Source organism: Scyliorhinus canicula, chromosome 26 (genome assembly GCF_902713615.1).
Source record: "Scyliorhinus canicula chromosome 26, sScyCan1.1, whole genome shotgun sequence".
NCBI lineage: Eukaryota > Metazoa > Chordata > Chondrichthyes > Carcharhiniformes > Scyliorhinidae > Scyliorhinus > Scyliorhinus canicula.
Genome location: NC_052171.1, coordinates 8365207 through 8390993, shown reverse-complemented (window position 1 = coordinate 8390993; position 25787 = coordinate 8365207). Strand labels below are relative to the sequence as shown.

Sequence of the window (25787 nt, the reverse complement as noted above, 5' to 3'; positions counted from 1 at the left end):
GGCCATTAGTTCCCGGGCCCCGGGAGGAGTCAGCGTTGACATATTTAAATGAGTGACTGCTGGGTGACTGTCTGTGCGGAGTCTGCACGTTCTCCCCGTGTCTGCGAGGGTTTCCTCTGGGTGCTCTGGTTTCCTCCCACAGTCCAAAGATGTGCAGGTTAGGTAGATTGGCCATGATAAATTGCCCCTTAGTGTCCAACGGTTAGGTGAGGTGGAGTTACAGGGCTAGGTAGGGAGCTCTTTCAGAGGGTTGGTGCAGACACGATGGGCTGAATGACCTCCTTCTGCACTGTAGGGATTCTGTGAAGAGGTCACAGGTCACAGAACTGATCCAATCTGAGAGAGGTGTAAACAACCAAGCTCTGCTAACAAAAACCATCGGAAGAACATCGACTATTAGCACTCTTCATTAATTATTGCTTGCAATCATTTAACCATCAAAACGATATGCTGGACAGAGATCAACAGGTAGTTATAACAAGCCCATATTATTTGCCAAGAAAGTGAGACACACCAGCTTATTCATCAGCTTTCACACAGAGAATAATTTTAATGTAAAAAATATCTCACTCCAAGCCACTTCACAAACAGGAGGAAAAAAGGTCAGGTGGTTAGAATTTACCAGAAGACAATAGAGAATAATGTGGCCTTTATATTAACTTGCTCTGTGCACCATTTCCCAGCAGCGATGGAGAGTCTGCAACCTACAGTCAATTTAGATTTGACATGCTCCCTAACTTCCTTTCTGAGATGGAAGAAGAGTGGAAAGGTGAACAGTTTTTATGGAAGCAAATCGCTGAGGAAAAGTAAGTGGGCATTGCACCTCATTCTGGGTGACTTTTGAGAATGTTCAACCACGGCAGCACAGTGATTAGCCCAGTTGCTCCACAGCTCCAGGGTCCCAGGTTCGATTCCCGGCTTGGGTCACCGTCTGTGTGGAGTCTGCACGTCCTCCCCGTGTCTGCGTGGGTTTCCTCCGGGTGCTCCGATTTCCTCCCACAGTCCAAAGATGTGCGGGTTAGGTGGATTGGCCATACTAAATTGCCCCTTCGTGCCCAAAAAGATGAGATGGGATTTCTGGCTTACGGGGATAGGGTGGAGGTGTTGGCTTAAGTTGGGTGCTCTTTCCAAGGGCCGGTGCAGACTCGACGGGCCGAATGGCCTCCTTCTGCACTGTAAATTCTATGATTCATGATGCAATTCACTCACCTAATGTCAATTCTCCTGAATGGATAATCAGTGCCGTCACTTTCATCTGGCAATCGGCAGACACCCTGTCGAAGAAAGGAAGGCAAAGATTCAGCAAAACGCATGGCCCTTGTGACTATCCTGGAATTATACAGCACAGGAGGAAGCTAATTCAGCTCACAACAGAGCACGAGGCACTCTTATCATGTAAGTGCCTCATTATGACTGCAGTTATGGAAGCAAATTCAAGGCCAAATTCACTCACAGACAAAGTCAATTGGAAGATGAGACTGATGCTCCTCATATTCAGCTTGCTGGCAGCAATTTTTCAGAACAGAGCCTCAGAAAGTTGGGTAAATTAGTGTCATGAATAGCCCGAAGAATTAAATTCTTTAATTAAATAGTACGGTTCCAATTTCCCATCACAAGGGATGTCACCTTCAAACTAAATCAAATACAGAAACGGCTAACTTGAGTCAATAGACATTATTTGCTCGATATGGCTAACTATAGTATGTTACATTTCAATGAGCAGCAATGCTGCACTCTTGTGGCTGAAGTTTCCCAATATGATTCATTCCAGTGAAACGCAGAAAGAATGCTGAAACCAATTCGAAAGACTTGAATGCAGCAAGTCGATGGAAAACGGAAAACACCCCTGGAACCTGATGTGCTTCTCGAGACAGAAGAATAAATAGTGTGGTGGATTTGTATGACGTATTAGTACAGAACAGCACAACAAGTTGCTTAGACTTAGAACACCCAAGTGCCACTGCACATCACCATTCTGCAGTTGTTCCCCATTTAAGTGATATTCTGATTTTTTATTTTTCCTGCCAAAGTGGGCAGCTTCGCACTTTCCCATATTAGATTCCGACTGCCAGAGTTTTATGAACTCACTCAACTTATTCATCTGCAAACTCTATGGGCATGATTTAATGCTCAAAAAACAGAGTCCAGTTTTGAGTGTGTATAGCGGGGTATATCTCAGTCCCTGCAGCATCCAGAACAACCCCGCTATCTAACTGGACTTTGCCGCTTTTTTGGGTCGGGAACACCCCGCCCAGGCTGCACTTACCTCATTTCCTGCACTGATGAGGTGAGCAACCTCATCTAACAACTTGCACACCTTTGGAGACCGAGGCGCAATTTATCATGGCCAGTCCACTGAACCTGCACATCTTTGGACTGTGGGAGGAAACTGGAGCACCCGGAGGAAACCCACGCAGACACGGGGAGAGAACGTGCAGACTCCGCACAGTCACCCAAGGCAAGGCCAAATAAATGTTTTATAAATATTGACACAGACTGGACATTCCAGTCTGATTTTCACTTCCTACCCAGGAACATAAGGTAAATGTTACCTTTGAGTGGGGAGTGAGTGGTACAATCGCCTGCCTCTTCTTCCGGGTGGAAGGCCAGAGCTACTGTGATGGCCCAATGTCATTTGGAGAACTAGCAATTGTCATGGGAGTGTCTCTTTAAGAAAAGTTTTTGTCTTATCACGTGGCTTCAGTCATGTCACTGTGTGGGTGGAGCCGGGCTGTGGCTCTGTGGAGTTTTTACTTTCGCTTTGGGATTTTGGAGCTGGTTTGTGGCTCTATAAGTTTTCACCTTCGCTTTCACCTTTAGCTGCTGCAGTCTCAGACAGAGATGTATTTTTGCCTTTCTCTCTCTATTTTCAATTTTAAAGAGTTATTCAAAGGAAGAAACCCAAAGATTATAGTTACCTGCTGTTTTGGTTAAAAGGTTTTTTTTGGTTTTTGGGATCTTGTTATTCAATTGGAACAGTTATGGGGAATTTATTAAGGGTTATACATAGATTACTGTAGCTGTGTGGGGTATTTAATTTTGTAGTTGATAAAAATTCTCGGTGTGTGTGTTTATACAAATGTTAACTAAATTCTTGGAATAAAGCTTGTTTTTTTTTGGATTACAAGCGCCTAAGAAGTCTGTTGAATAACACCCGAAAGGCAAGCTCTTCTGCTCATCCTAGTCAAAATCAATAAACAGTTACAGGTCTGGTGAACTCCATAATAAACTTTGGAGTTTTCTGAACCCTGGCCCATAACACAATGATTGGCATCACGAACAGCAATGCTGCTGAACAGGTTCATCAGGCTTGGCATGGCTCCGTGTTACTGTGGTCTAGTCATACCAATTAAAAGGTGGCACCTGGAGCAAAAAGGAATTTTGAGGCTGCATGCTAATTCTCGTACAGGCAGAATAAACACCTCTATGAAGTGAACAAATGTAGATTCTGAAAGAGGTGTGATTTGAAATCCACACTTGGTGGATACCAGATTTATTCCATATCCTTGCAATAGGGGTATCATTATGAAAAAATACACAAATACAGATTATTTCCATCATAATAAGAGGGGGGAAAGGACCGCGTGAGGTGTGTATTAATTAGATGTTCTTGAACATTCACAATTTCATTGCAATATTAATGTAAGCCGACTTGTGACAATAACTGATGCTGTTTCTTTCATGAATGTGAGCTACGCTCGTTTGTCTGTAAATACTGGTATTACCGTTTCAGTAATGGGGGTGGATGTTGGTCCAGTGGTAATGTCATTGGACTAGTAATCCAGATGCCTTGGTTACGGTCTGGGTCACAGGTTCAAATCGCACCATGACAGCCGTTGGGATTTAAATTAAATTAATAAATCTGGAATCAAAAGATCATCTGAGTAATGGTAACCATGACACCAGTGTCAAGTTTTGGAAACGCCCCATTTTGTTCAATAATGTTCTTTAGGAAGTGACATGTGACTCCACCTCATAGCAATGTGGTTGATTCCTAACTGCCCTCTGTGATGGCCTAGCTAGCAAGCCACACATGTAAAGTGCACTTAGGGATGGGCAATAAAAGCCTTGCGGACGACCTCCAATCCTACAGGTTGGCACGGTAGCACAGTGGCTAGCACTGTTGCTTCACAGCACCAGGGTCCCAGGTTCGATTCCCCGCTTGGATCACTGTCTGTGCGGAGTCTGCACATTCTCCCCGTCTGCGTGGGTTTCCTCCGGGTGCTCCGGTTTCCTCGTCCCGAAAGACGTGCTTGTTAGATGAATTGGACATTCTGAATTCTCTCTCAGGTGTACCCGAACAGGCGTCGCAGTGTGGCGACTAGGGGGTTTTCGCAGTAACTTCACTGCAATGTTAATGTAAGCCGACTTGTGACAATAACAAAGATTATTATTATTAAAAGGACAAGAAAAATAAGTGATATGGAATACGATCCTATAAAGTTGCACTGAAGCTTCTGAAATGACTTCCTCTTTGCAGACTGTGCCTCTTTCACAGAGAGCAGCTGCTATTGTGAGCACTTCTAAAATAAATCATGTCTATGAACAAAGTATTGTCAATCTTCAATGATATCGAATTGCTAGAGAATGGAGCTTCCATCATCAGCCACTCACTACTCTGAAAAGATGCCAATATCTGGTGACAACCCCATTTGAAATGCTCAAAAGTAACGGAAGTATTTGTTATGAAGCAACAAGATTCTTGTGTAAAGTAGCTAAATAGAATCACTCTGCAGTGACGCTTATCAAGGTGGCTGGGACGAGTGGTTGCTGCAGTAATTTAATGTTTTAAACCTCGTGTCTCACAGGGAGCCCGCTATATGGGCAGCCATTCACCTGGTTTGGAAACTTACGACGGGAAAGATATGGAGATAAAAGTCAGCTGGATGCACCATTATTACAAGCAATTCCTACCGTATCATTTTAGTACCAGGAAACCTGGCACAATGAAAATATATTCCCAATGACAGGCGCATGGCAAACATGTGACATAGTCCAAATTAACTCAGGCAGGATTGTAATCAAATTCTGCAGTTAGGTCGAGGAGCATTAGAAACCAATACAATCATGAATGCTAATTGACTTTTTAGCTTGTCCACACCTGTCAGATAAATTACTCTTTCAAGTCATGTGCAAACGAAAGCTTGGACATCATACAATTGAAAGGGCAACATTCAAAGAGATGATTATCTCAACAAAATTCCAATACTGGTCCATATGCATATTATTTCGGATATCCAATGCTGTTGAATTGTCCGGGATTTAAAACAGAAAATCGCATTTGTCGCTGATTTATGTAAAAGGTTAATCGGAACAATAAATACGGTCCGGCAGATGTTCCCTGGAATCGGCATTCACGTTACGTAGCTTTTTAAAAAATAAATTTAGAATACCCAATTCATTTATTCCAATTAAGGGACGATTTAGCATTCCCAACCCATCTAAGGGACAATTTAGCGTGGTCAATCCACCTAGCCTGCACATCTTTGGATTGTGGGTGTGAAACCCACGCAAACACAGGGAGAATGTGCAAACTCCCCACGGAAAGTGAGGCAGAGCCGGGATCGAACCGGAGACCTCGGCGCTGTGAGGCAGCAGTGCTAACCACTGCGCCATCGGGCTGCCCGTCACATTAAACAGCTGTCAGCCTTAGTTCCACTGCTGCACAGAATTTATCCCGAAGACAATTTAAAAGCTGGAGTGTTCATCCTGAATGTGAAATTCGAGTGTAATCCGATCTACAGAAAACAGGAAATAGATCACAAGTCAGGTGCATCCTTTGCATCCCTCACTGCCGTGTGTGGATAAAGTGATAAAACCTGTAGATTCTGTGCACGTGATCTTCTAACTGCCACTATACAAACGCACACTGATTGAAGTAATGTTAACAAAGTAGGGAATTTAAAAAAAAACGAACAGAAACTGCATATTCTAAAAATCTAAAGGAAAAACCACAACAGACCTTGTCTGTCAAGCACGTCTAATGAGAAAAGGCATGGTGCCAATGCAGGTGTGAAGCACTTTTTAGAAATGAAAACAACAAGTTCGGAAAGCGCCAAAAACCTCTGCAAACAATTCCACACAGCCGTACTCATTACCCACCTTAGTTACATGATTATAGCTCATACTCTGCCTAACCTCTGAAACTGTATTCAAAGACGTGTGCCCAGGAAGTTGGCTCATGTCACTTTTCTGTGGAAGGAACACCTCTCCCCAGCTCTGAACCTCCTCCAGCCTTGCAGCACTCTTCAAATCTTTGTAGCCTCACGCTTCCCCAAGTTTAACCATTCCATCAACAGCCATCAGGCTTTCTCTGACAAAGCTCGAAATTCAGGCATCGCATCCCCCCCCCAAACCTCTCTACTTTACTCCTCCTTGAAGACAGTCCTGTTTGGTCACCAGTCTAAACATCTCATGTAGCTTAATATTAATTTATTTGTGGCAATGCTCCTTTGAAGGATATCATTCCAGTTAATAGCACAACAAAAAGTTATTTCCGTTTTGGAACAAATTGAAACAGTGGAACTTCCGGCTTCATGAACGGTTTATCTTTGTTCTACAAACCTTAATGAAAAGAGAGATAGAATGACAGCAGGACAAACCTGGGCCAAGCACGGGAACAAGTACAATGGTTAATTCCTGAAAGATCACTGAAGAAGATTGTACATAATGACACTATCAAGTACCAGAAATCAAGTTAAGCAATGTCGAGTTTCTGACAAAAAGAAGCAATGAAAGAAAAGTAGCTCTTGAAAAGGAAGAATGTGCAGGTTGGGAGAAGAAAGTGAGGGAGTGGGAATCAGTGAAAGTGAAATGAAAATGGCTTATTGTCACGAGTAGGCTTCAATGAAGTTACTGTGAAAAACCCCTAGTCGCTACATTCCAGCGCCTGTCCGGGGAGGCTGGTACGGAAATCGAACCGTGCTGCTGGCCTGCTTGGTCTGCTTTAAAAGCCAGCGATTTAGCCCAGTGAGCTAAACCAGCCGCATTGTTCACTTTCAGAGTCAACGCAGATACAACAGTCTAAATAGTCGCATCCTATGCCATAACGATTGTATGAAATAGCACAACATGGGAGTAGTCATTCACCAAGAGGACTGAAAAACACAAAGGTTCTCATTTCTTACAACATTTTTCTAATGATGGGGCAATTTAGTGTGGCCAATTCACCTGCCCTTCACATCTTTGGGTCGTGGAGGCAAGATCCAAGCAGACACGGGGAGAATGTGCAAACCCCACATGGACAGCGACCCGGGGCTGGGATCGAACCCGAGTCCTTGGCACCGTGAGGAAACAGTGCTAACCACTGTGCCACCGTGCTGCCAAAAGGTTCTAAATTTATCTGTGATTCTGTTTCCGTAAAAATAGTTAGACACTGAAACTTTGAAGCCAACTACGTGCATTTGTTATAATCTTTTTGTTGGCTCTAATATGTGTTGAATGTGCAGTGCCAAGTGCCATACTTTGCATAGCTATGGTGATCCATTCTATTCAATTAAGGTGTAAAGTTATTTTGTTAAATCACTAGCAGCAATTTAAAACGTTGAAATACCCAAGCTGACATTTAGATTTGTCACAATTTGAGCTATTTGCTTTGAATAAAATATTCATCACTGGGGAAAAAACTATTTGACAGATGAAATCAAATTTTGTATAACTGCTACCCACAGGCATGTAATCATTCTCGTTTATCCACTCTTTACAAGAGCAGTCAGAGTGGCACTCCTACTAGGATGGCACGGCAGCACAGTGGTTAGCACTGTTGTTTCACAGCACCAGGGTCACAGGTTCGATTCCTGGCTTGGGTCACTGTCTGCACGGAGTCTGCACGTTCTCCCCGTGTGTCTGCGTGGGTTTCCTCCGGGTGCTCCGGTTCCCTCCCAGAAGTCCCGAAAGACGTGCTGTTAGATGAATTGGACATTCTGAATTCTCACTCTGTGTACCCGAACAGGCGCGGAATGTGGCAACGAGGGGATTTTCACAGTAACTTCATTGCAGTGTTAATGTAAGCCGACTTGTGACAATAAAGATTATTATTAATAAAGATTATTATTACTTTACTCATCTTTTAAGACACACTTGAAGGAAATGAGCTCTCCTCCCCTCATAGCCAGATGGGGCCCAGCATCTGAATTTTGGGGAACCTTTAATTGTGAACAAACACCCCCTCCCCCGTTGAGTGAACTTCAAACTTCCACGTGACACACCTCTAATGCTTTAAAGATCAAAATGCTGCTTTTGGCATTGCCCAAATACACCACGAATAACATTTATTTCCCCATTAACGTTTAAAAAGTGTCATTATATTCTTCAAGCCAGCACAGGTGTTCGAAAAGAATAAATGTTCAAGAGGCTGAAAATAACTTTTAAGTTGAGATAAAGGTTCCATTCATAAAGAGCACCACTGTTTCTTTCTATTCCTCCATGGGATGCGGCTATTGCAGGCAAGACCAGCATTTCTTGTCATTCCCTATACTACTAAGAGGGTTGCATGGCTAGTTCAGAGAGCAGTTAAGATTCACGTACATTACCATGGATCTGGAGTAATAAATAGGCCAGACTGGAGAAGGGCAGCAAACTTCCTTCCCTAAAAAGGACTATGCCATGTCAATATGCTTATGCTTAATAACCTTTGTCAAAAGCAGACTTATATTAACACCGCATTGAAGTTACTGTGAAAATCCCCTCGTCGCCACATTCCGGCGCCTGTTCGGGTACACAGACGGAGAATTCAGAATGTCCAATTCACCTAACAAGCATGTCTTTCGGGACTTGTGGAGGAAACCGGAGCACACGGAGGAAACCCACACAGATACGGGGAGAACATGCAGACACCGCACACAGTGACCCAAGCCGGGAATCGAACCTGGGACCCCGGCGCTGTGAGGCAACTGTGCTAACCACTGTGCTACCCTGCCGTATGGTCCAGACTACCAATATAATGAGTATGATCAACTTTCATCCATTAGACAGACCTCTAAACAAAAGCATAACCAATGTAAACTGTACATTATATTTAAAGAGGTTAATTGTTGACAGATGCCGATAATCCAAAAACAGCAAGCATCTGAAATCTGATTTGGAATATTGAGAGTCATGATGAATTAATAAAATTTTTATTTAAAAACGCAAAATGGACAGGCTTAATTGGATTGACAGGAAAGTGTCCCCACAACGAAAGTAAACCACAAACCTCCCACGGAGATTAACAGGACAAGACGTTAGGAAACCAGTTAAGAAGTGGCAAGGAATAATTGATGGAATGAAAAGGCTGATGAACAATAACTAAAGAGATTGATAATAATGAGGAAATCTTATAGCAGATGTGTTCAAAAACACAGATGGCAAGTACAATCAAATGTCAAACGTTTTATTGACTTGACCATTTACAGTTAATTATAAGCATGACCAATCCAAATTTCAATAAACAAACTACAATGCCCTGCAGATATAGAGTTACTCCCACCCTTGGACACAAGAACACAAGTAATAGAAGCAGGAGTAGGCCACCGGGCCTTTCAAGCCAGCCCCGCTATTGAACACAATCGTGGCTCATCCACACCGGCCCAACTAGCTTTCTGTGTCATTTCCCCATAGCCCTCTGTTCCTCGATCAATTAAATATTTATCCACCTCCACTTTCCATACTTCTCATGATCCGCCCTACACCATCCACAGATGCAGCACCCTCTGCGCATCTCAGTTTTAAGTGACCGGCCCTTTACCTTTTAGCTATGCCCCCTTGTTCACGGTTCTACTACTAGCGAAAACATCTCCCCATCTGCTCGGTCAAGCCCACTTGGTCTTGTCTGTCTGAATAAGGTCACTCCTAACTCTTCTAAACTCCAAGGAATACAGACCCAGTCTCTCTTGATAGGACAACCCTCTCATCCCAGGAATCAGCCTGGTGAATCTCCTTTGGACTGCCTTCAATATCCTTTACAACATCCTTTTTTTAAGGAAAGGGGACCAAAACTGTACACAGTGTTCCAAGTGAGGCCTCACCAACACCCTACACAATTGCAACAAAACCTCCCCATTTTTAAGCTCCAACCTCATTGCAATAAAGTCCAAAATGTCTTTTGCCTTCTTAACTACTTGTTAGACCTGCCCGCTAGCTTTGTGTGATTCATGCACTAAGAACACCTAGATCCCTCTGTTCTTCATTCACCTGTGCGGCATGGTAGCACAGTGGTTAGCACTGTTGCTTCACAGTGACAGGGTCCCAGGTTCGATTCTCGGCACGGGTCACTATCTGTGCGGAGTCTGCACGTTCTCCCCCGTATTGCGTGGATTTCCTCCGGGTGCACCGGTTTCCTCCCGCAAGTCCCAAAAGACGTGCTTGTTAGGTGAATTGAACATTCTGAATTCTCCCTCTGTGTACCCGAACAGGCGCCGGAATGTGGCGACGAGGGGATTTTCACAGTAACTTCATTGCAGTGTTAATGTAAGCCTACTTGTGACAATAAAGATTATACTATAACCTGCAGTCTCTCCATCTAGATAATAATCTGCCTTTTGATTCCTCCCACTTCGCCACATTAAACTCCATTTGCCAGGTTTTCGCCCAGTCACCCCATCTATTTATGTCCCGTTGAAGAATCACAATATCTTCATCACAACATCCCCTTCCACCTATTTTCATATCATTGGTAAATTTGGAAACCTTACATTCTGTTTCTTCCTCCAGGTCATTAATGCAAATTGTGAACAACTGCAGGCCAGGAACTGATCCCTGTGATACTCCACTAGTTACATCTTTCCACTCTGAAAAGGACCCATTTATTCCAACTCTCTGTTTTCTATGTGAAGGCCAGTTTTCAATCCATGCTGACACACGTCTTCCAATTGCATGGGATTTTACTTTATGCATCAACCTCTTATGTGGGAACTTGTCAAATGCCTTTTGGAAATTTAAATACACTACATTTACCTGTTCCCCTCTATCTACTCTCCCTGTTACATCCTCAAAGAATTCAAGCAAATTTGTCAAACGTGATTTACTTTTCATAAAACCACGTTGACTAAATTGGATTATACTCGGCTTTCCGAAATGATTAGCTTTTTCCTCTTTGATTATTGACTCCCGCATCTTGCCAATAATAGATGTTAAACTAACTGGCCTATAGTTCCCTGCCTTTCTCCCATTTTGAACAAAGGAGTCACATTGTCTATTTGCTGGTACCCTCCAGACTTTAGTGAGTTATGAAAAATTTCAACCACTTTATTTAAACGCTAGTGTGCAGTTCATCGGATCCTGCCAACTTATCTACCTTTAAGAATAATAATCTTTGTTGTCACAAGTAAGCTTACATTAACACTGCAATGAAGTTACTGTGAAAAGCCCCTAGTCGCCACACTCCGGCGCCTGTTCGGGTACACAGAGGGAGAATTCACAATGTCCAATTCACCTCACAAACACGTCTTTCAGGACTTGTGGGAGGAAACCGGAGCACCCGGAGGAAACCCACGCAGACACGAGGAGAACGTGCTGACTCCGCACAGACAGTGACCCAAGCCGGGAATCGAACCTGTGACCCCTTGAGTTTACCTAATCCCTTGTGATTGAGATTTTTGTAAATTCTCCCATGTTATTTGAAATCGGCCCATCTGATACCTTAGGGATATTTGCAATGTCTTCCACGGTGAAGGCTAATGCAAAAAATATATTTAGCATATCCACCGTTTCTTTGTTTGCTGGTATTAATTAACCAGCCTCGTTCAGTAGAGGTCCCACATTTACCTTAGCCACTCGCTTCCTATTTGTATATCCATAGAAACTCTCAGTGTGTGTTTTTATACTGCATGCAAGTTTTCCCTCAAAGTTCGTTTTCCCTTTTCTTATGAGCTTTTTAGTCTTTTGGAGCTGGATCCCAAGAACCTCCCAGTCCTCTGGTCTATCACTAGATTAAGCCATAAATTGCACATAGCTCACATAGATTCAAAAGATGAGGTGGTTAGTACTGCTGCCTCATAGCATCAGGGACCCGGGTTCAATTCCGGCCTTGGGTGGTGACTGTGGAGTTTAGACATTCTCCCAGTGTCTGCGTGGTTTCATCCAGGGCTCCGGTTTCCTCTCTCAGTCCAACAATGTGCAGGTTAGGTGGACTGGTCAATGCTCGCGGGGTGACGGAGGTAGGGTGGGGGAGTGGGCCTAGGTAGGCTGCTCTTTCGGAGGGTCAGTACAGGCTCAATGGGTCAAAAGGCCTTCTGCACTGAAGGGATTCTATGCTGCAAAGAACATGAATAAAGACCAACAATAAAAGAGGGGTACTCTGTATGCTGTATGTCGTTTATAATCTGCATGTTTTATCATGGCGGGATCAATCTGCCCACTTTCTCTTCAGGATACACAATGCCTTGGAACATTGTAACCTGACCTCTTATTTTATTTGTCCACTTTTGTGTGAACTAATAAGGTCTGCCTGTTTTTAAAAATGATTTGGGCTAAACAAAAAATGATTTGGGCTAAACAAAAAATGATTTGGGCATTCTCCCCGTTTCCTCCGGTTTCATCCCAGTCCAAAGATGTGGAGGTTAGCTGGATTGGCCAAGCTAAATTGCCCCTCGGGTGGGGCTGCAGGATTAGGGCGGGGGATTGGGCTGGGGGGGGGGGGGGGGTGTTTTGAAGGGCCGGTGCAGACTCGATGGGCCGAATGGCCTCCTTCTGAACTGTCGGGATTCTATGATTAAAACTCTCAAAAGGCATTAATTAAGCATTTTGTGGCCATTACTACAGTGATTAATAGTGATTCAGAACCGGTGCGTTAATCAGGAAATTAATTTAACAAAATGTGTCTTTAGGTTCCAGTAAGGAAGGGGCTTGGTCTGACCAAAGTAAATCCCACAAAGGCTTGGTTGTTCAAAGCTTAATAGAACTGTGAACTTCCTCATAGCAGCTGTCCATGAAAGGATTCCTGGAAAAAACGTGAGTCAGACTTCTCCAGCAGGTAGGCAGGCAGACAAAGGCTACAACCCGGGGTGCGGGTGCCACATTCAGACAGGTAGGAAAAGCAGGGTCCTTTTCCGGTGTCTCCACATTCTCAGGGGCTTCAGGCAAAGTCTGCGACCAGCTCTTCAAAGATACATCGCTGTAAAGTGACGGCTCACTTGGGAACAGATGAAAGCCAGCAGCTGGCTAACCACCAATAATCCTTTACTTAATTTTATTCAATCAAACTTAACCACAACCAAACCACCCAGCTTCCACGTATATTACCAGGAGGTAACCGCAATTAACCCTCCACCTCGCATCTTGTTTTGGGCAGTAATAGTTTCTGAGGAAACTGGTGTTGACTGAAAGCACAAACGTTAGTGTTGGGCTCTGATCAGATAACATTTCAGCATTTCACAAACACTTTTCCAAGTTTCCGTTTCAAAATGAAATTGATGAGGTGAAGCCATGACCATCTTCCAAGAATTATCGATATTCCAACATAAAGAAGACTTTATGTCCGAGAATGAAGAAAGGAGCATCTTCCTCAAGTTAACAAAGCAGCGATTCCACATGAAATCATACATCCTTCGGTTAGCCCCTTTTAGCAAAACGCAAAAGGAAAGAAACAGGAGAAGGCCATGCCCAGAATTCTCCGGCAGCTCGCTGGCGTCAGGATTCCCTGGTCCCGTCGGAAGCACACCCCCGTCCTCAAGTTTCCCGGCAGCGTTGGGTGGCTTCAATGGGAACTCCCATTGGCAGCGGAGGAAGCAGAGAATCCCGCCACTTGCAGACGGAGTGTCAAATACTCCGTCCTCACATGCGGAGGTAGTGGGGCGGACTCACAATGGAGAATCCCGACCCATATATCCCCTTCAGATAGTTGTTCCATTATTCAATGACATTATCCGACTGCACTCCTCACACCTGCCTTGATCCATATCCCCTAATATTCAGAGTTACCAGACGTCTCTCAAACTCAGATTAAAAACAAACAGTTAGTTTTACATTAAATTGGGGAGTATGGAAAGAAACTTGCAAGGGATGCCAAGACTGACATTAGGGGCTGGTTTAGCACACTTGGCTAAATCACTGGCTTTGAAAGCAGACCAAGGAAGGCCAGCAGCACGGTTCAATTCCCGTACCAGCCTCCCCGAACAGGCCCCGGAATGTGGCGACGAGGGGCTTTTCACAGTAACTTCATTTGAGGCCTACTCGTGGCAATAAGCGATTTTCATTTCATTCATTTTCAAATTGGGTAGCGTGTGGCGCAGTGATTAACATTGCATCTTCACGGCACCGAGGATCCAGATTCGATCATTTCAGTTTGATCACTTGAACATCCCCAATTTCATTGCACCATTTTTGGATGTGCCTTTAGTTGCCAAGGCCCTAAGCTATGAAATTCCCTACATAAACTTCTCTTTCCTCTTTTAAGATGCTTGTCAATGTACTTACTTAACCATGCTTTGGACAAATGCCATAATATGTCCTTAAATGGCTCAGTGGCAAATTTTGCTTTGTGAAACACCTTGGGGTGTTTTTGTTAAAGGCACGACATTAATGCAAGTCGTCACTGTTGTTTAAAATACTGACACAAAGCTCAACATGTCTACCATTCTCTAATTTTCATTGATATCACCTTTAATAATTTTCAACGGGTTGTTTCAATTCACCTTTTTTCTAGAATAATTGGTGGTGAGGAGTGAGGGGGGGGGGGGGGGGGGTGGTGAATGTCAATCTCTTGCAAGTTTCTTTCCATACTCCCTTTTTGTAGCTTTTAAGATCTGTTATTTTCAGCTTTTGGTGTTTTCTGTCACTCTCCCAGTTTCCAGGATCTGCACTAGCTTTTGCATTTTGGTATGCTTTCTCTTTAAGTTTTATATTGTCCCTTGCCGTTTTGGTTGTCCATGGCTGTTAGTTTTTTTGCAGGTAGAGTGTGTGCTCCGTAAGGGTATAAACTTGTTCTAGATTATGTTAAATTCTTTCTTGAAAGATCTGTCATTTTACCTTCAACCCATTTCCCCATGACTGCAGACAGTCTCGGTCACATCCCAATGAAGTTAGCCTGACCTGAATGGAATCTCCGAAAATATTTTCACATTTCTCGCCTTCTCCCTTTTTGTCTATTTTGAAACTATCACCTTTTTGTTTACTAGTAACAATCTTTGGGACCGCCTTTCCACCAAGAGCAGAGTCCCAGGCTGGTTCAGGTGATGCATGTCCCAACGATACAGTTGCAGCCTGTCCCACAATTGATGCGCATGTTCCTGGAGATGAAACAGCTCTTTCCCACATCACTCCTTCAGCCATGTTCACCTCCTTAATGTCCTTATTCTTATGTCAATTTGCACAAGACTGGTTAATCCGCACCCGCCCCCAAGGCCCTGTTCATTAAATTAGCTGCTAGCTCCTGATAGCCTCCATATAGGGCCTCTTCCCTACTTTTTCCTATGGTGTTGGCCCAAACATAGACAAGTACTGGATCCAATATTTATCAGACACAAACTCAAGTTAACCACATGTAAGCATCGTGAGTGGCACAATGTCTTCAGAGCCCTCTCCGATTCATGATTCCGTAGCCGTGTGAGAGAAAGGGTCACTTTCTCGTGTCACGTGGTGACGTAAGTCATGCTGAGGGATTGGGACATCAACCCTCACAATGAATTCCCAATCTTTTTTTTTTATACAAGTTTAGACTACCCAATTCATTTTTTCCAATTAAGGGGCAATTTAGCGTGGCCAATCCACCTACCCTGCACGTCTTTTTGGGTTGTGGGGGTGAGACCCACACAGACACGGGGAGCATGTGCAAACTCCACGCGGACAGTGACCCAGAGCCGGGATCGAACCTGGGACCTCGGCGCCATGAGGCTGCAGGGCTAACCCACTGCGCCAATGAATTCCCAATCTAAGTTAGATTATTGCAAGCCGTCCCGGTACGGTAGCACAGTGGTTAGCACAGTAGCATCACAGCTCTCGGGTCCCAGGTTCGATTCCCGGCTTGGGTCATTGTATGTGCGGAGTCTGCACGTTATCCCCGTGGGTTTCCTCCGGGTGCTCCGGTTTCATCCCACAGTCCAAAGATGTGTAGGTTAGGTGGCTTGGCCATGCTAAATTGACCCAGTGTCCAAAAAAGGTTAGGTAGGGTTACTGGGTTACGGGGATAGGGTGTAGGTGTGGGCTTAGGTAGGGTGCTCTTACCAAGGGCTGGTGCTGACTCGATGGGCCAAATGGACACCTTCTGCACTGTAAATTCTATGAAGCCGTAGGAAGTCGATACTAAGGAGGCCCTAGATATCCTGCCACTGCTGAGCCAATTTGGCCGACTTCCACAGGGCTGGAGGTAGAGGCAATCCTCTGGGGTGGAGAGTGTTAAAAGAGATGTATGCCAAGTTCCTGCTCACTAAGGTCAAATGACCCGCTGTCCAGATTCACATAAGAAGAATGGTTAATGTGGACACAGGATCAGAGGGAAGCTGGAACTCAGGGAACTATAATCAAAACACAGTCACTGTCTTCAGGTAGGGGAGGGGAAAGATTGCCAAGGAGCAGACAGATGCAAAGGGTTGGCATTGTGGCATTAAGGTATCATTTCCAGAAGACTATTGAAAAACCAAGGGCACAAGTCTTCAAGCAGGCTATCTAGCTCCAGCTCGATTAGCAGGGTTGGCAGGGGATACGGGGAGTCCCATGGAATGAGGTAAAAATGACCTTACAAAAAATATATATGCCAGACTGAAGCAATAAGCGATTTTAATTTAGCGAAAGTCAAAAACACCTCCCTCAAGTGCACTTTGACAAAATACATAAAACCTGGTTTCACTACCAGATCGAACTCTTGATGGCATTGTTTACTATCCACATGGGACAGTCAAGTAGTAAATCAGGGGGCCATATCCATGGAACCTCTACAGACTTACTAAGCCATCTTTTTTTAAATAACATTATTCTTCCTTTCTGAAAAATATTTGCACTCCATAAAAACCTGGATGCGAGATTGAAACAAGGGGCGGAATTCTCCAACCCCCCACAGAGTCGGGAAATGGCCCGGGGCCGGCGTAAATCCCGCACCCGCCGTGGCCTGAATTCTCCGCCACCCGGTAATCAGCGGGTACCGGAATCACGCCCCGCCGATCGGCGTGACCCCCGCGGAGATTCTCCGGCCCATGATGGGCCGAAGTCCTGCCGCTGACAGGCATCTCTCGCCGACGTGGTTTAAACCACCTCTGTGCCGGCGGGATTGGCGCCGCGAGCGGGCCCCCGGGGTGGCGCGGGGTGATCGGACCCCAGGGGGTGCCCCTACGGTGGCCTGGCCCACGATCGGGGCCCACCGATCGGCGGGCAGGCTAGTGCCGTGGGGTCCCTCTTTTTCTTCCGCCGCCGCCACGGCCTCCACCATAGCGGAGGCAGAAGAGACCCCCTCTACCAGCGCATGCGCGGACCAGCGAAGGCCTTTCGGTCAGCCCCAACGCCAGCCGGCGTAGCGCCAAAGGCCATTGGCGCCAGTTTTGGCGCCATCGGCGGAGCGGGAGCCACTCCGACGTGGGCCTAGCCCCTAAAGGTGCGGAGAATTCCGCACCTTTGGGGAGGCCCGACGTCAGAGTGGTTGGCGCCACTCCGCTACATCGGGACCCCCCGCCCCGCCGGGTAGGGGAGCATTTCGCCCAAGGTTCCAATTCCTCAGTTCCGGAAATCTGTATGAATTTCAGACATTTGCTGTTAAGATAGCAGAATTTTGAAGAGTTCTGTTTGTCAAATAAATCTCGATGATCTTTTTTAATGTTTAAACACAGAAGTTTATAAAATTATGATAAGTATAGATTATGGTGAACAGTTGGAGGCTTTTTCCCAGGGTGGAAATGACAATTATAAGTTCAAGGTGAGGGGGGGGGGGTAGGTTCAGTGGAGATGTGCGGGGGATGTTTTTTTTACACAGAGGGTGGTGGTGGCCTGGAATGCACTGCCAAGTGAGGTGGTTGAGGCAGATACATTAGCGACCTTTCAGACTTATCTGGATAGGCACATGAACAGACGGGGTATGGAAGAATACAGGCGGTTGGTCTAGATAGGACACGTGATCAGTGCAGGCTTGGAGGGCCGAAAGGCCTGTTCCTGTGCTGTATTGTTCTTTGTTTTTTCTTTAATCTGTGCCCACCCACACCTCACATGCACTGCTCATTCTCAGATCCAAGTACCATTGCCAAGGGCAATATTTATCATCCATCCTAGCTGCCCTCAGTTTGACACAATGGAGTGGCTTGCTGAGCCACTTTAGAAGGCATTTAATAGTCAACCACATTGGTGTGGGATGCGAGTCATATAGGTCGAGACCAGGCAAAGAAGGCAGGCTTCGTCCCCAAATGGGATGAGTGATCCAGTTGGGTTCTTCTGACCTTCTAACAGTTTCATGATAATTTTTACTGATACCATCTGTTCATTTCCAGTTTTAAAAAACAAAACTGAATTCAAATTCTCTGCTGGCACGGTGCGGTTTTAACTCCAATTCTCTGGATTATTATTGCCAAGTCTCTGTGCTGTGCTGTGGGAGGACAAGGATAACAAGGGCACGACAACAGAGAGGTGGGAGAGTTGGTGAGCATGACAACAATGACGTGAGAGCAAGAGGTAGGCATGACAATGGGGTAGGAGAGTGATTATCATGTATTTCTTCTGTTGTTTCTCCCAATCTTAAAATATGCTGTTCCATGCGCTAACCTTGTCCCAGCATCCTCTCATTTGTTGAATTATGGGCTGCACTGCAGCACAGTGGTTAGCACTGTTGCGTCACAGCTCCAGGGTCCCAGGTTCCATTCCCGCTTGGGTCACTCTGTGCGGAGTCTGCACGTTCTCCCCGTGTCTGTGTGGGTTTCCTCCGGGTGCTCCGGTTTCCTCCCACAAGTCCCGAAAGACGTGCTGTTAGGTGAATTGGACATTCTGAATTCTCCCTCTGCGTACCCGAAAAGGTGCCCGAGTGTGACGACTAGGGGCTTTTCACAGTAACTTCATTGCAGTGTTATGCCTACTTGTGACAATAAAGATTATTACGGTAAAGGTTCTGTAGCTGACACTGGAAACATAAAGCTTGATTAATGAGTTAACAGTGAACTGTTCTATTTCACTTGGTATGTACTTTGTGTACAGGAGTTAACATAAACTAAACCATAATACGATTTCCAACCAGAATTATTCCTTTTTTCTGTCGGTGCACTGTACAGATAGCTGGCATTGATTGATACATGAACTACACACTGTCTGGGGAAGGGGAGATTATTTCCCATGACCTGCTCAGCAAGGACTGTAACAGGTGACAAAGAAATGTAGTCTATTTGTTCCATATACTGATAAGAAATACTCTTTTATATGTTGCAGCATTGGAAGGAGAGACTAGGGGCTTTTCATACTAATTTAATTGCAGTGTTAATGTAAGCCTACTTGTGACAAAGATTATTGTTGTACAATGATAATGCTTTTACATTAAAAACTCAAATTTAAATGGTTCATTAAAACAAGATATAACATACAAAAGAAAATACTTGCATTTACAGAGCACCTTTCACAACCTCAGGATGTTGTAAAGTGTTTAACATACAATTAAGTGCTTTGAAGAAGTGTAGTTCCTGTTGCAATGAGGACAAACGTGGCAGCTAGCAATGTGTTAATAGACAGAAAATCTGTCTGAGTGCTACTGGCTGAGAGACAGGTATCGGCCAGAACACCAAGTTAATGTCCACTACTCTTCAAAGTAGTTTTAAAATTTCATTCAAGGTATGTAAGCTTCGCTGGCTAGACTGGCATTAATTGCCCATCCCTGGTTGCCCCTTGAGAAGGTGGTGGTGAGCCTCCTTCTTGAGCCGCTGCAGCCCATGCGATGTAAGTACACCCACAGTACTGTTAGGGACGGAGGTCCAGGATTTTGACCCAGCGACATTGAAGGAACGGCCGATATATTTCCAAGTCAGGCTGCCGATTGAGCCTTGGTATATTTTGTAGATAGTACACACGGCTGCCACTGTGTGTCGGTGGTGGAGGGAGGGAATGTTTGTGGATGGGGTTCCAATTAAACGGCTTACATTTTCCTGGATGGTGTCGGGCTTCTTGAGTGTTGCTGGGAGCTGCACTCATCCAGGCAAATGGAGAGTATTCCATCACACTCCTGACTTGTGCCTTGGAGATGGTGGACAGGCTTTGGGGGGAGTCAGGAGGTGAGTTACTCTCCGCAGGATTCACAGCCTCTGACCTGCTCTGGTAGCCACAGAATTGATATGGTTGGGTCCAGTTCAGCTTCTGGCCAATGGATGTTGACAATCAGGGAGTCAGCAATGGTAATGCCTTTGAATGTCATGTGGAGATGTGTAGATCCTCTCTTATTGGAGATGGTTATTGCATGGAATTCGTGTGGCACGAATGTAACTTGCCACTTGTCAACCCAAGCCTGGATATTGTCCAGGTCTTGCTGCATTTGGTCATGGACTGCTTCATTATCTGAGGAGTTGCGAATGGTGCTGAACATTGTGCATTCATCAGCGAACATCCCCACTTCTGACCTTATGAACATAGAACATACAGTGCAGAAGGAGGCCATTTGGCCCATCAAGTCTGCACTGACCCACATTAAGCCCTCACTTCCACCCTATCCCTACCCCAATAGCCCCATCTAACCATTTCTTTTGGACACTAAGGGCAATTTAGCCTGGCCAATCCATCTAACCTGCACGTCTTTGGACTGTGGGAGGAAACCGGAGCACCCGGATGAAACCACGCAGACACGGGGAGAACATGGAGACTCCACACAGACAGTGACCCAGCGGGGAATTGAACCTGGGACCCTGGCGCTGTGAAGCCACAGTGCTATCCACTTTTGCTCCCGTGCTGCCCAGAGATGTAAGGACGATCATTGATGAAGCAGCTGAACATGGATGGGCCCAGGACACAACCCTGAGGGATTCCTGCAGTGATGTCCTGGGGCTGAGATGATTGACCTCCAACCACCTCAACCATCTTCCTTTGTGCCAGATATGATTCCAACCAGAAGGGTTTTCCCCGATTCCAGTTTTGCTAGGGCTCTTTGAGACCACACTCAGTCAAATTCTGCCTTGATGTCAAGGGTTGTCACTCTCACCTCTGGAGTTCAGCTCTTTTGTCCATGTTTGAACCAAGGCTGTAATGAGGTCAGGAGCTGAGTGACCCTGGCGGAATCCAAACAGAACGTCACTGAATAGGTTATTGCTAAACAAGTCCTGCTTGATAGCCATCACTTTGCTAATGATCAAGAGTAGAGTGATGGGGCAATAATTGGCTGGGTTTGCTTTATCCTGCTTTTTGAGTGCAGGACATACCTGCACAATTTTTCACATTGCCGGGCAGATGCACTGGGACAACTTGCTAAGGGCGCAGCAACCTCTGGAGCACGTCTTAAATACTTTTACTGGAATATTGTCAGGAATCAGGGTACATAACCTTTGTAGTATCCACAGGCTTCATCCGTTTCTTGATATCATGTGGAGCAAATCGAATTGGTTGAAGACTGGCTTGTGTGTGCTGGAGTTCCCCGGAGGAGGCAGAGATGCATCACCCACTTGGCCTAATACTCCAGTCATACGTCAGCCTCATCTTTTACAATGATGTGCTGGGTTCCTCCATCATCGAAGATGGGGATATTTGTGAATCCTCCTCCAGTGAGTTGTTTAATTGTCCACCATTATTGATGACTGTATGCGGGAGCACTGCAGAGCTTAGATCTGATCCGTTGATTGTGGGATCGCTTAGCTCTGTCTATCACTTGCTTCTTATGCTATTTGCCACACAAGTGGTCAAATGATTTTTCACATATTCCTTCAAGGTCAGTCAGGGTTCCCAGTTTAACATCTCATCCACAAGACAGAACATCATTCTCTTAGTGCAGGCAAGACCTTGTGCTCTCATACCTGGAGTGGCACTTGAACCCACAGCCTTTTGAGTTTGGGGCAAAAGTGCCACCTCGGGGAGTTTCCTGGTTGAGTGAGCTGATTTTGACTGGGATAGTGTAGGGGGGGGGGGGGGGGGGGGGTACAATGGGCCTCGGCATTTCTGGAAGATGGGAAGTGGAAAATCATTACCGTTTGTATTCTGAATCAGTTGCCTGAGTTGATGGAACAGAAGTGTATGTTTGAATTGGAGAAGGGCCAGGTTGTGTTTGGGATGTATTTCTATAATCTGTCAAATTTCACCTGTCCTGACAAGCGCAGGAGTGCCTCATTCAGCGAGGTTTCAGACAGTTGTTGACATTTACAGGATTTTAAGATACTGAGAGTTAGTTAGCACCTTTTGGTGATGGAAGGTGTACAAAAAGGGGAAACATTTCCCAAGCTAATTTTAAAATTTAGCACTGCAGAGAGACTTGGGATGGATGCCCACCATTGCACGTCACAATACACCGTGTTTGGGCAGAGTACTTGACTGCATTTCTGTACATTCATGCCCCCCAGGTCATTATTGCAATAACACATCTTCATCATTCTCCTCGTGCCAAAAAAGTAAACCTTACGGCCAATGTTCAAGAAAACTGACTGCAGCTGCTGTTCATTGGCTACAAAACTATTTCACTTTTGTTCTACATCTCACCAATAAGAGAAAATTACGTTTACATGCTCAAATGTGAGCCCTTGTTCTTTTCTCAATGCACAAGGTTAGACAAGAGACCATCACATACATCTTTTCTTCAGCCCCTTTTTGATTCGAGGCTGAGCACTGGGTGATGAACACACAGCCAAACATAGGGCCAAAGGGTTGATGGAAATGGCCCCTCGATTCTCATTAGCCCATTCAGCACAAGGGCCCTGATCGCATCTCTACACCCAGCTCATCCCAGCATTGGGATCAAATGTCGGGCTGTTTGTTTTACTGTCAGTGGCCCTTAGGTGAATCATTGGAACACTCTTGGTCCTCCTACCTGCATGAACATCTCTTTTGCTCATTATACCTCATGTGGCTGCCATACAGACCGCTGAAGAATTAATTGCCAACTAATTCCTAGACAGGCTCCTTTAACAGGCATTAGGCCCCTGCTTTACACATTAACCGGTCTATGCCTGTTTTAAGCATTTTGTGAGGGGGGGGCGACAGGGAGAACAGAAAACACTCCTAGTCAGTGAGTTATCCATCAGAATTTCATTACCAATTTTGAAATATAGGGCGGCACGGTGGTGCAGTGGTTAGCACTGTTGCCTCACGGTGCCGAGGACCCAGGTTCGACCCAGCCAGGTTGGACCCGGCCCCGGGTCACTGTCCGTGTGGAATTTGCACATTCCCCCTGTATCTGCATGTGTCTCATCCTGACAACCCAAACATGTGCAGGGTAGGCGGATTGGTCACGCTAAAAATGTACCGTAATTGGAAAAAAAAAAGAATTGGGCACTTTAAATTTTTAAAAAACTAATTAGGAAATATATTATATTGTAGTTGTCTATATTCTGCTTATACCAGTGGTCTGTCACAACACCACTGCCAAAATAGTGACTTGTAAAACAATAAAAACTTGCAAAATGTCTTTCCACTGTTTGGTATTTTAAAGATCGAAGACGATTTGATGCTCTATGATCAGACGGTTCTCATGGGACAAGTGAAGTGTACAGTAATATTCACTTTCTATTTCAGAAACAATTGGTTTTGCAATTCCCAGGCTCTATAAAAGCTGTGTTACGTTGCCAGACAGATCCCAGGGTACCAGAATAGAGAGCAAACACTTGCATATGTAGATACGCTGGTTTCAAAGTCGTGTTTTACAATTTGACATCTGATTTTCTGACCTATCAAATTGCTGGGGAATGTTTACGCAGGGCATAAATAGTTGACCCTTTACTTGTCCGCAGCCCATTGGAGATGAGCGCAAAGAACTCATTCTGCCAGTGGCCAGAAAATGCCGTGTCCAGCGAGGTCCTGTAGAAAAAGTGTGCAATTTCAGTAGGTCACAGCATGTTCACGAGGTGTGAGCATCACAGGCAAGGCCAGTATTTATTGTCCATTCCAAGGAGGCCTTGTGGTGCAGCTCCTACCGCTCGGCCAGAAGCTCCGCTTGGCCACAAGCTCCAGTCCAACGCCAGGGCTTATTGGCCACAGAAGGGGCATTCAACGTGGTTCGACAGGCTAATAACCAGCTCAGAAATCCTTCCACCACTTACCCCACTAATCCCCAAGGGGTAAAAGAGTATATGGGTGTGACAAAATGCTAACCCCAACATTGCTCATTCCGAATTTCCCGAGAACTTGGTGGTCAGCCGTTTTCCTGAACCGCTGAACTGCATGGTGTTTTCGCGCACCTGCTCCCCATGTCATTCTAGGCGGTAGAGGTTGCTTGGCGAATTGCTGCAGTGCAACTTGTAGATGGTCCACTCCTGTGCCAGCAGTGATGGGAGTGAACGTTTACAATGGTGGAGGGGACGCCAATCAAGCAATTGCTTTGTCCTTGATGGTGCCGGACATCTGGAGTGTTTAGAATCTTATTCCGGGCAGCACAGTAGCACAGTGGTTAGCACAGTCGCTTCACAGCTCCAGGGTCCCAGGATCAATTCCTGGCTTGGGTCACTGGCCGTGCGGAGTCTGCATGTTCTCCCCCGTGTCTGCGTGGGTTTCCTCCGGGTGCTCCGGTTTCCTCCCACAGTCCAAAGACGTGCAGTTTAGGTGGATTGGCCATGATAAATTGCCCCTAGTGGCCAAAACTGTGGGGTGAGGTGGGGTTACTGGGATAGGGTGGAGGTGGGCTTGGGTAGGATGCTCTTCCAAGGGCGGGTGCAGACTCGATGGGTAAAATGGCCTCTTTCTGCACTGTAGATTCTATGATCTCATTCAAAGTGGAGAGTGGAAAGACTTTTGGGAGTCAGATGGTAAGTCACACAGAATACCCAGCCTTTAACCAGCTCTTGTATGGATAATTCAGTCAGTACTTCCCACTTAAGATGTTTCAGCATTATCGTACACGTTTGCACTCAAAATGTTGAGCTTCGCCATCGTAGAGGATGGTGATATTACTTGCACTTCCTTCCCCAGGTACTCCACCATTCACTGAATGTGGCAGGGTGGCAGAGCTTTGATCTGGTGCGTTTGTTGCGAGATGACTTAATCCTGTCAATAGTCTGCTGCTTCTGCTGTTTAACATGCCTGTAGTCCTGGGAGGATAGGTGGACCAACACCAGTGTCCTTGAAGGAGCCAAAGAACCTGCATTGTGATCATGATCATCCTCAACCAACTCCACTGAGCTGGCCACATGCTTAGCATGCCGGAGTCCTGACTTCCAATCCTCTTCGCCCAGCTCAACCAAAGCTCCTAAACAAGAGGACAAAGGAAGTGCTTCAAAGACACACTGAAGGATTACCTCAAGACATAGACATTAACGCCTGGGAGACCCTTGCTCAGAAGAGACCTCCTTGGGAGGAGCTTCTTGTTTGAAGGAATACAATTCTTCTAGAACACCCGACAGCAAGAAGAGGTCCAGAAATGAAGGGACACAATTCTTATAGAACATCCAACAGCAAGAGGAGGTCCAGAAAAGGAAGCCGAGAAAGGTATACGAGCGGTCTCGATTCCAACGACCAATCCCAATACGCAGAAACACGTGCCAAGTGTGTGGTTGGAGATATAGCTCTAGAGTCGGGCTCACCAGTCACACAAGGACACACAGAACCCATGACCAGTGACAGAGTTTCTTAGGTGGACAATCATACTCGTTACCGAGTGATCGTCGAAGGCAGGACGGAAGCTGAAGTTGTACTTTTAACAGATTGGCACTGGTTTTTTTTCAGGTATGCATTCTGGTGCTCCAGTCATGGGCTTCTGCACTCATCATTGAATTAAGATTGCTCGCTTGGCTTGATAGTAA

The 25787-nt window shown here is 45.5% G+C and overlaps 1 protein-coding gene across 1 annotated transcript in view; it reads right to left on the bottom strand.

Moving 5' to 3' along the window:
• polb (polymerase (DNA directed), beta) overlaps positions 1-25787 on the bottom strand; it is a 114515-nt gene that overhangs the window by 29184 nt on the left and 59544 nt on the right. The window contains exon 12 of the mRNA XM_038785218.1: positions 1210-1274. Within this exon, the coding sequence (XP_038641146.1) occupies positions 1210-1274 (65 nt within the window). The remainder of the gene's footprint in view (positions 1-1209; positions 1275-25787) is intronic.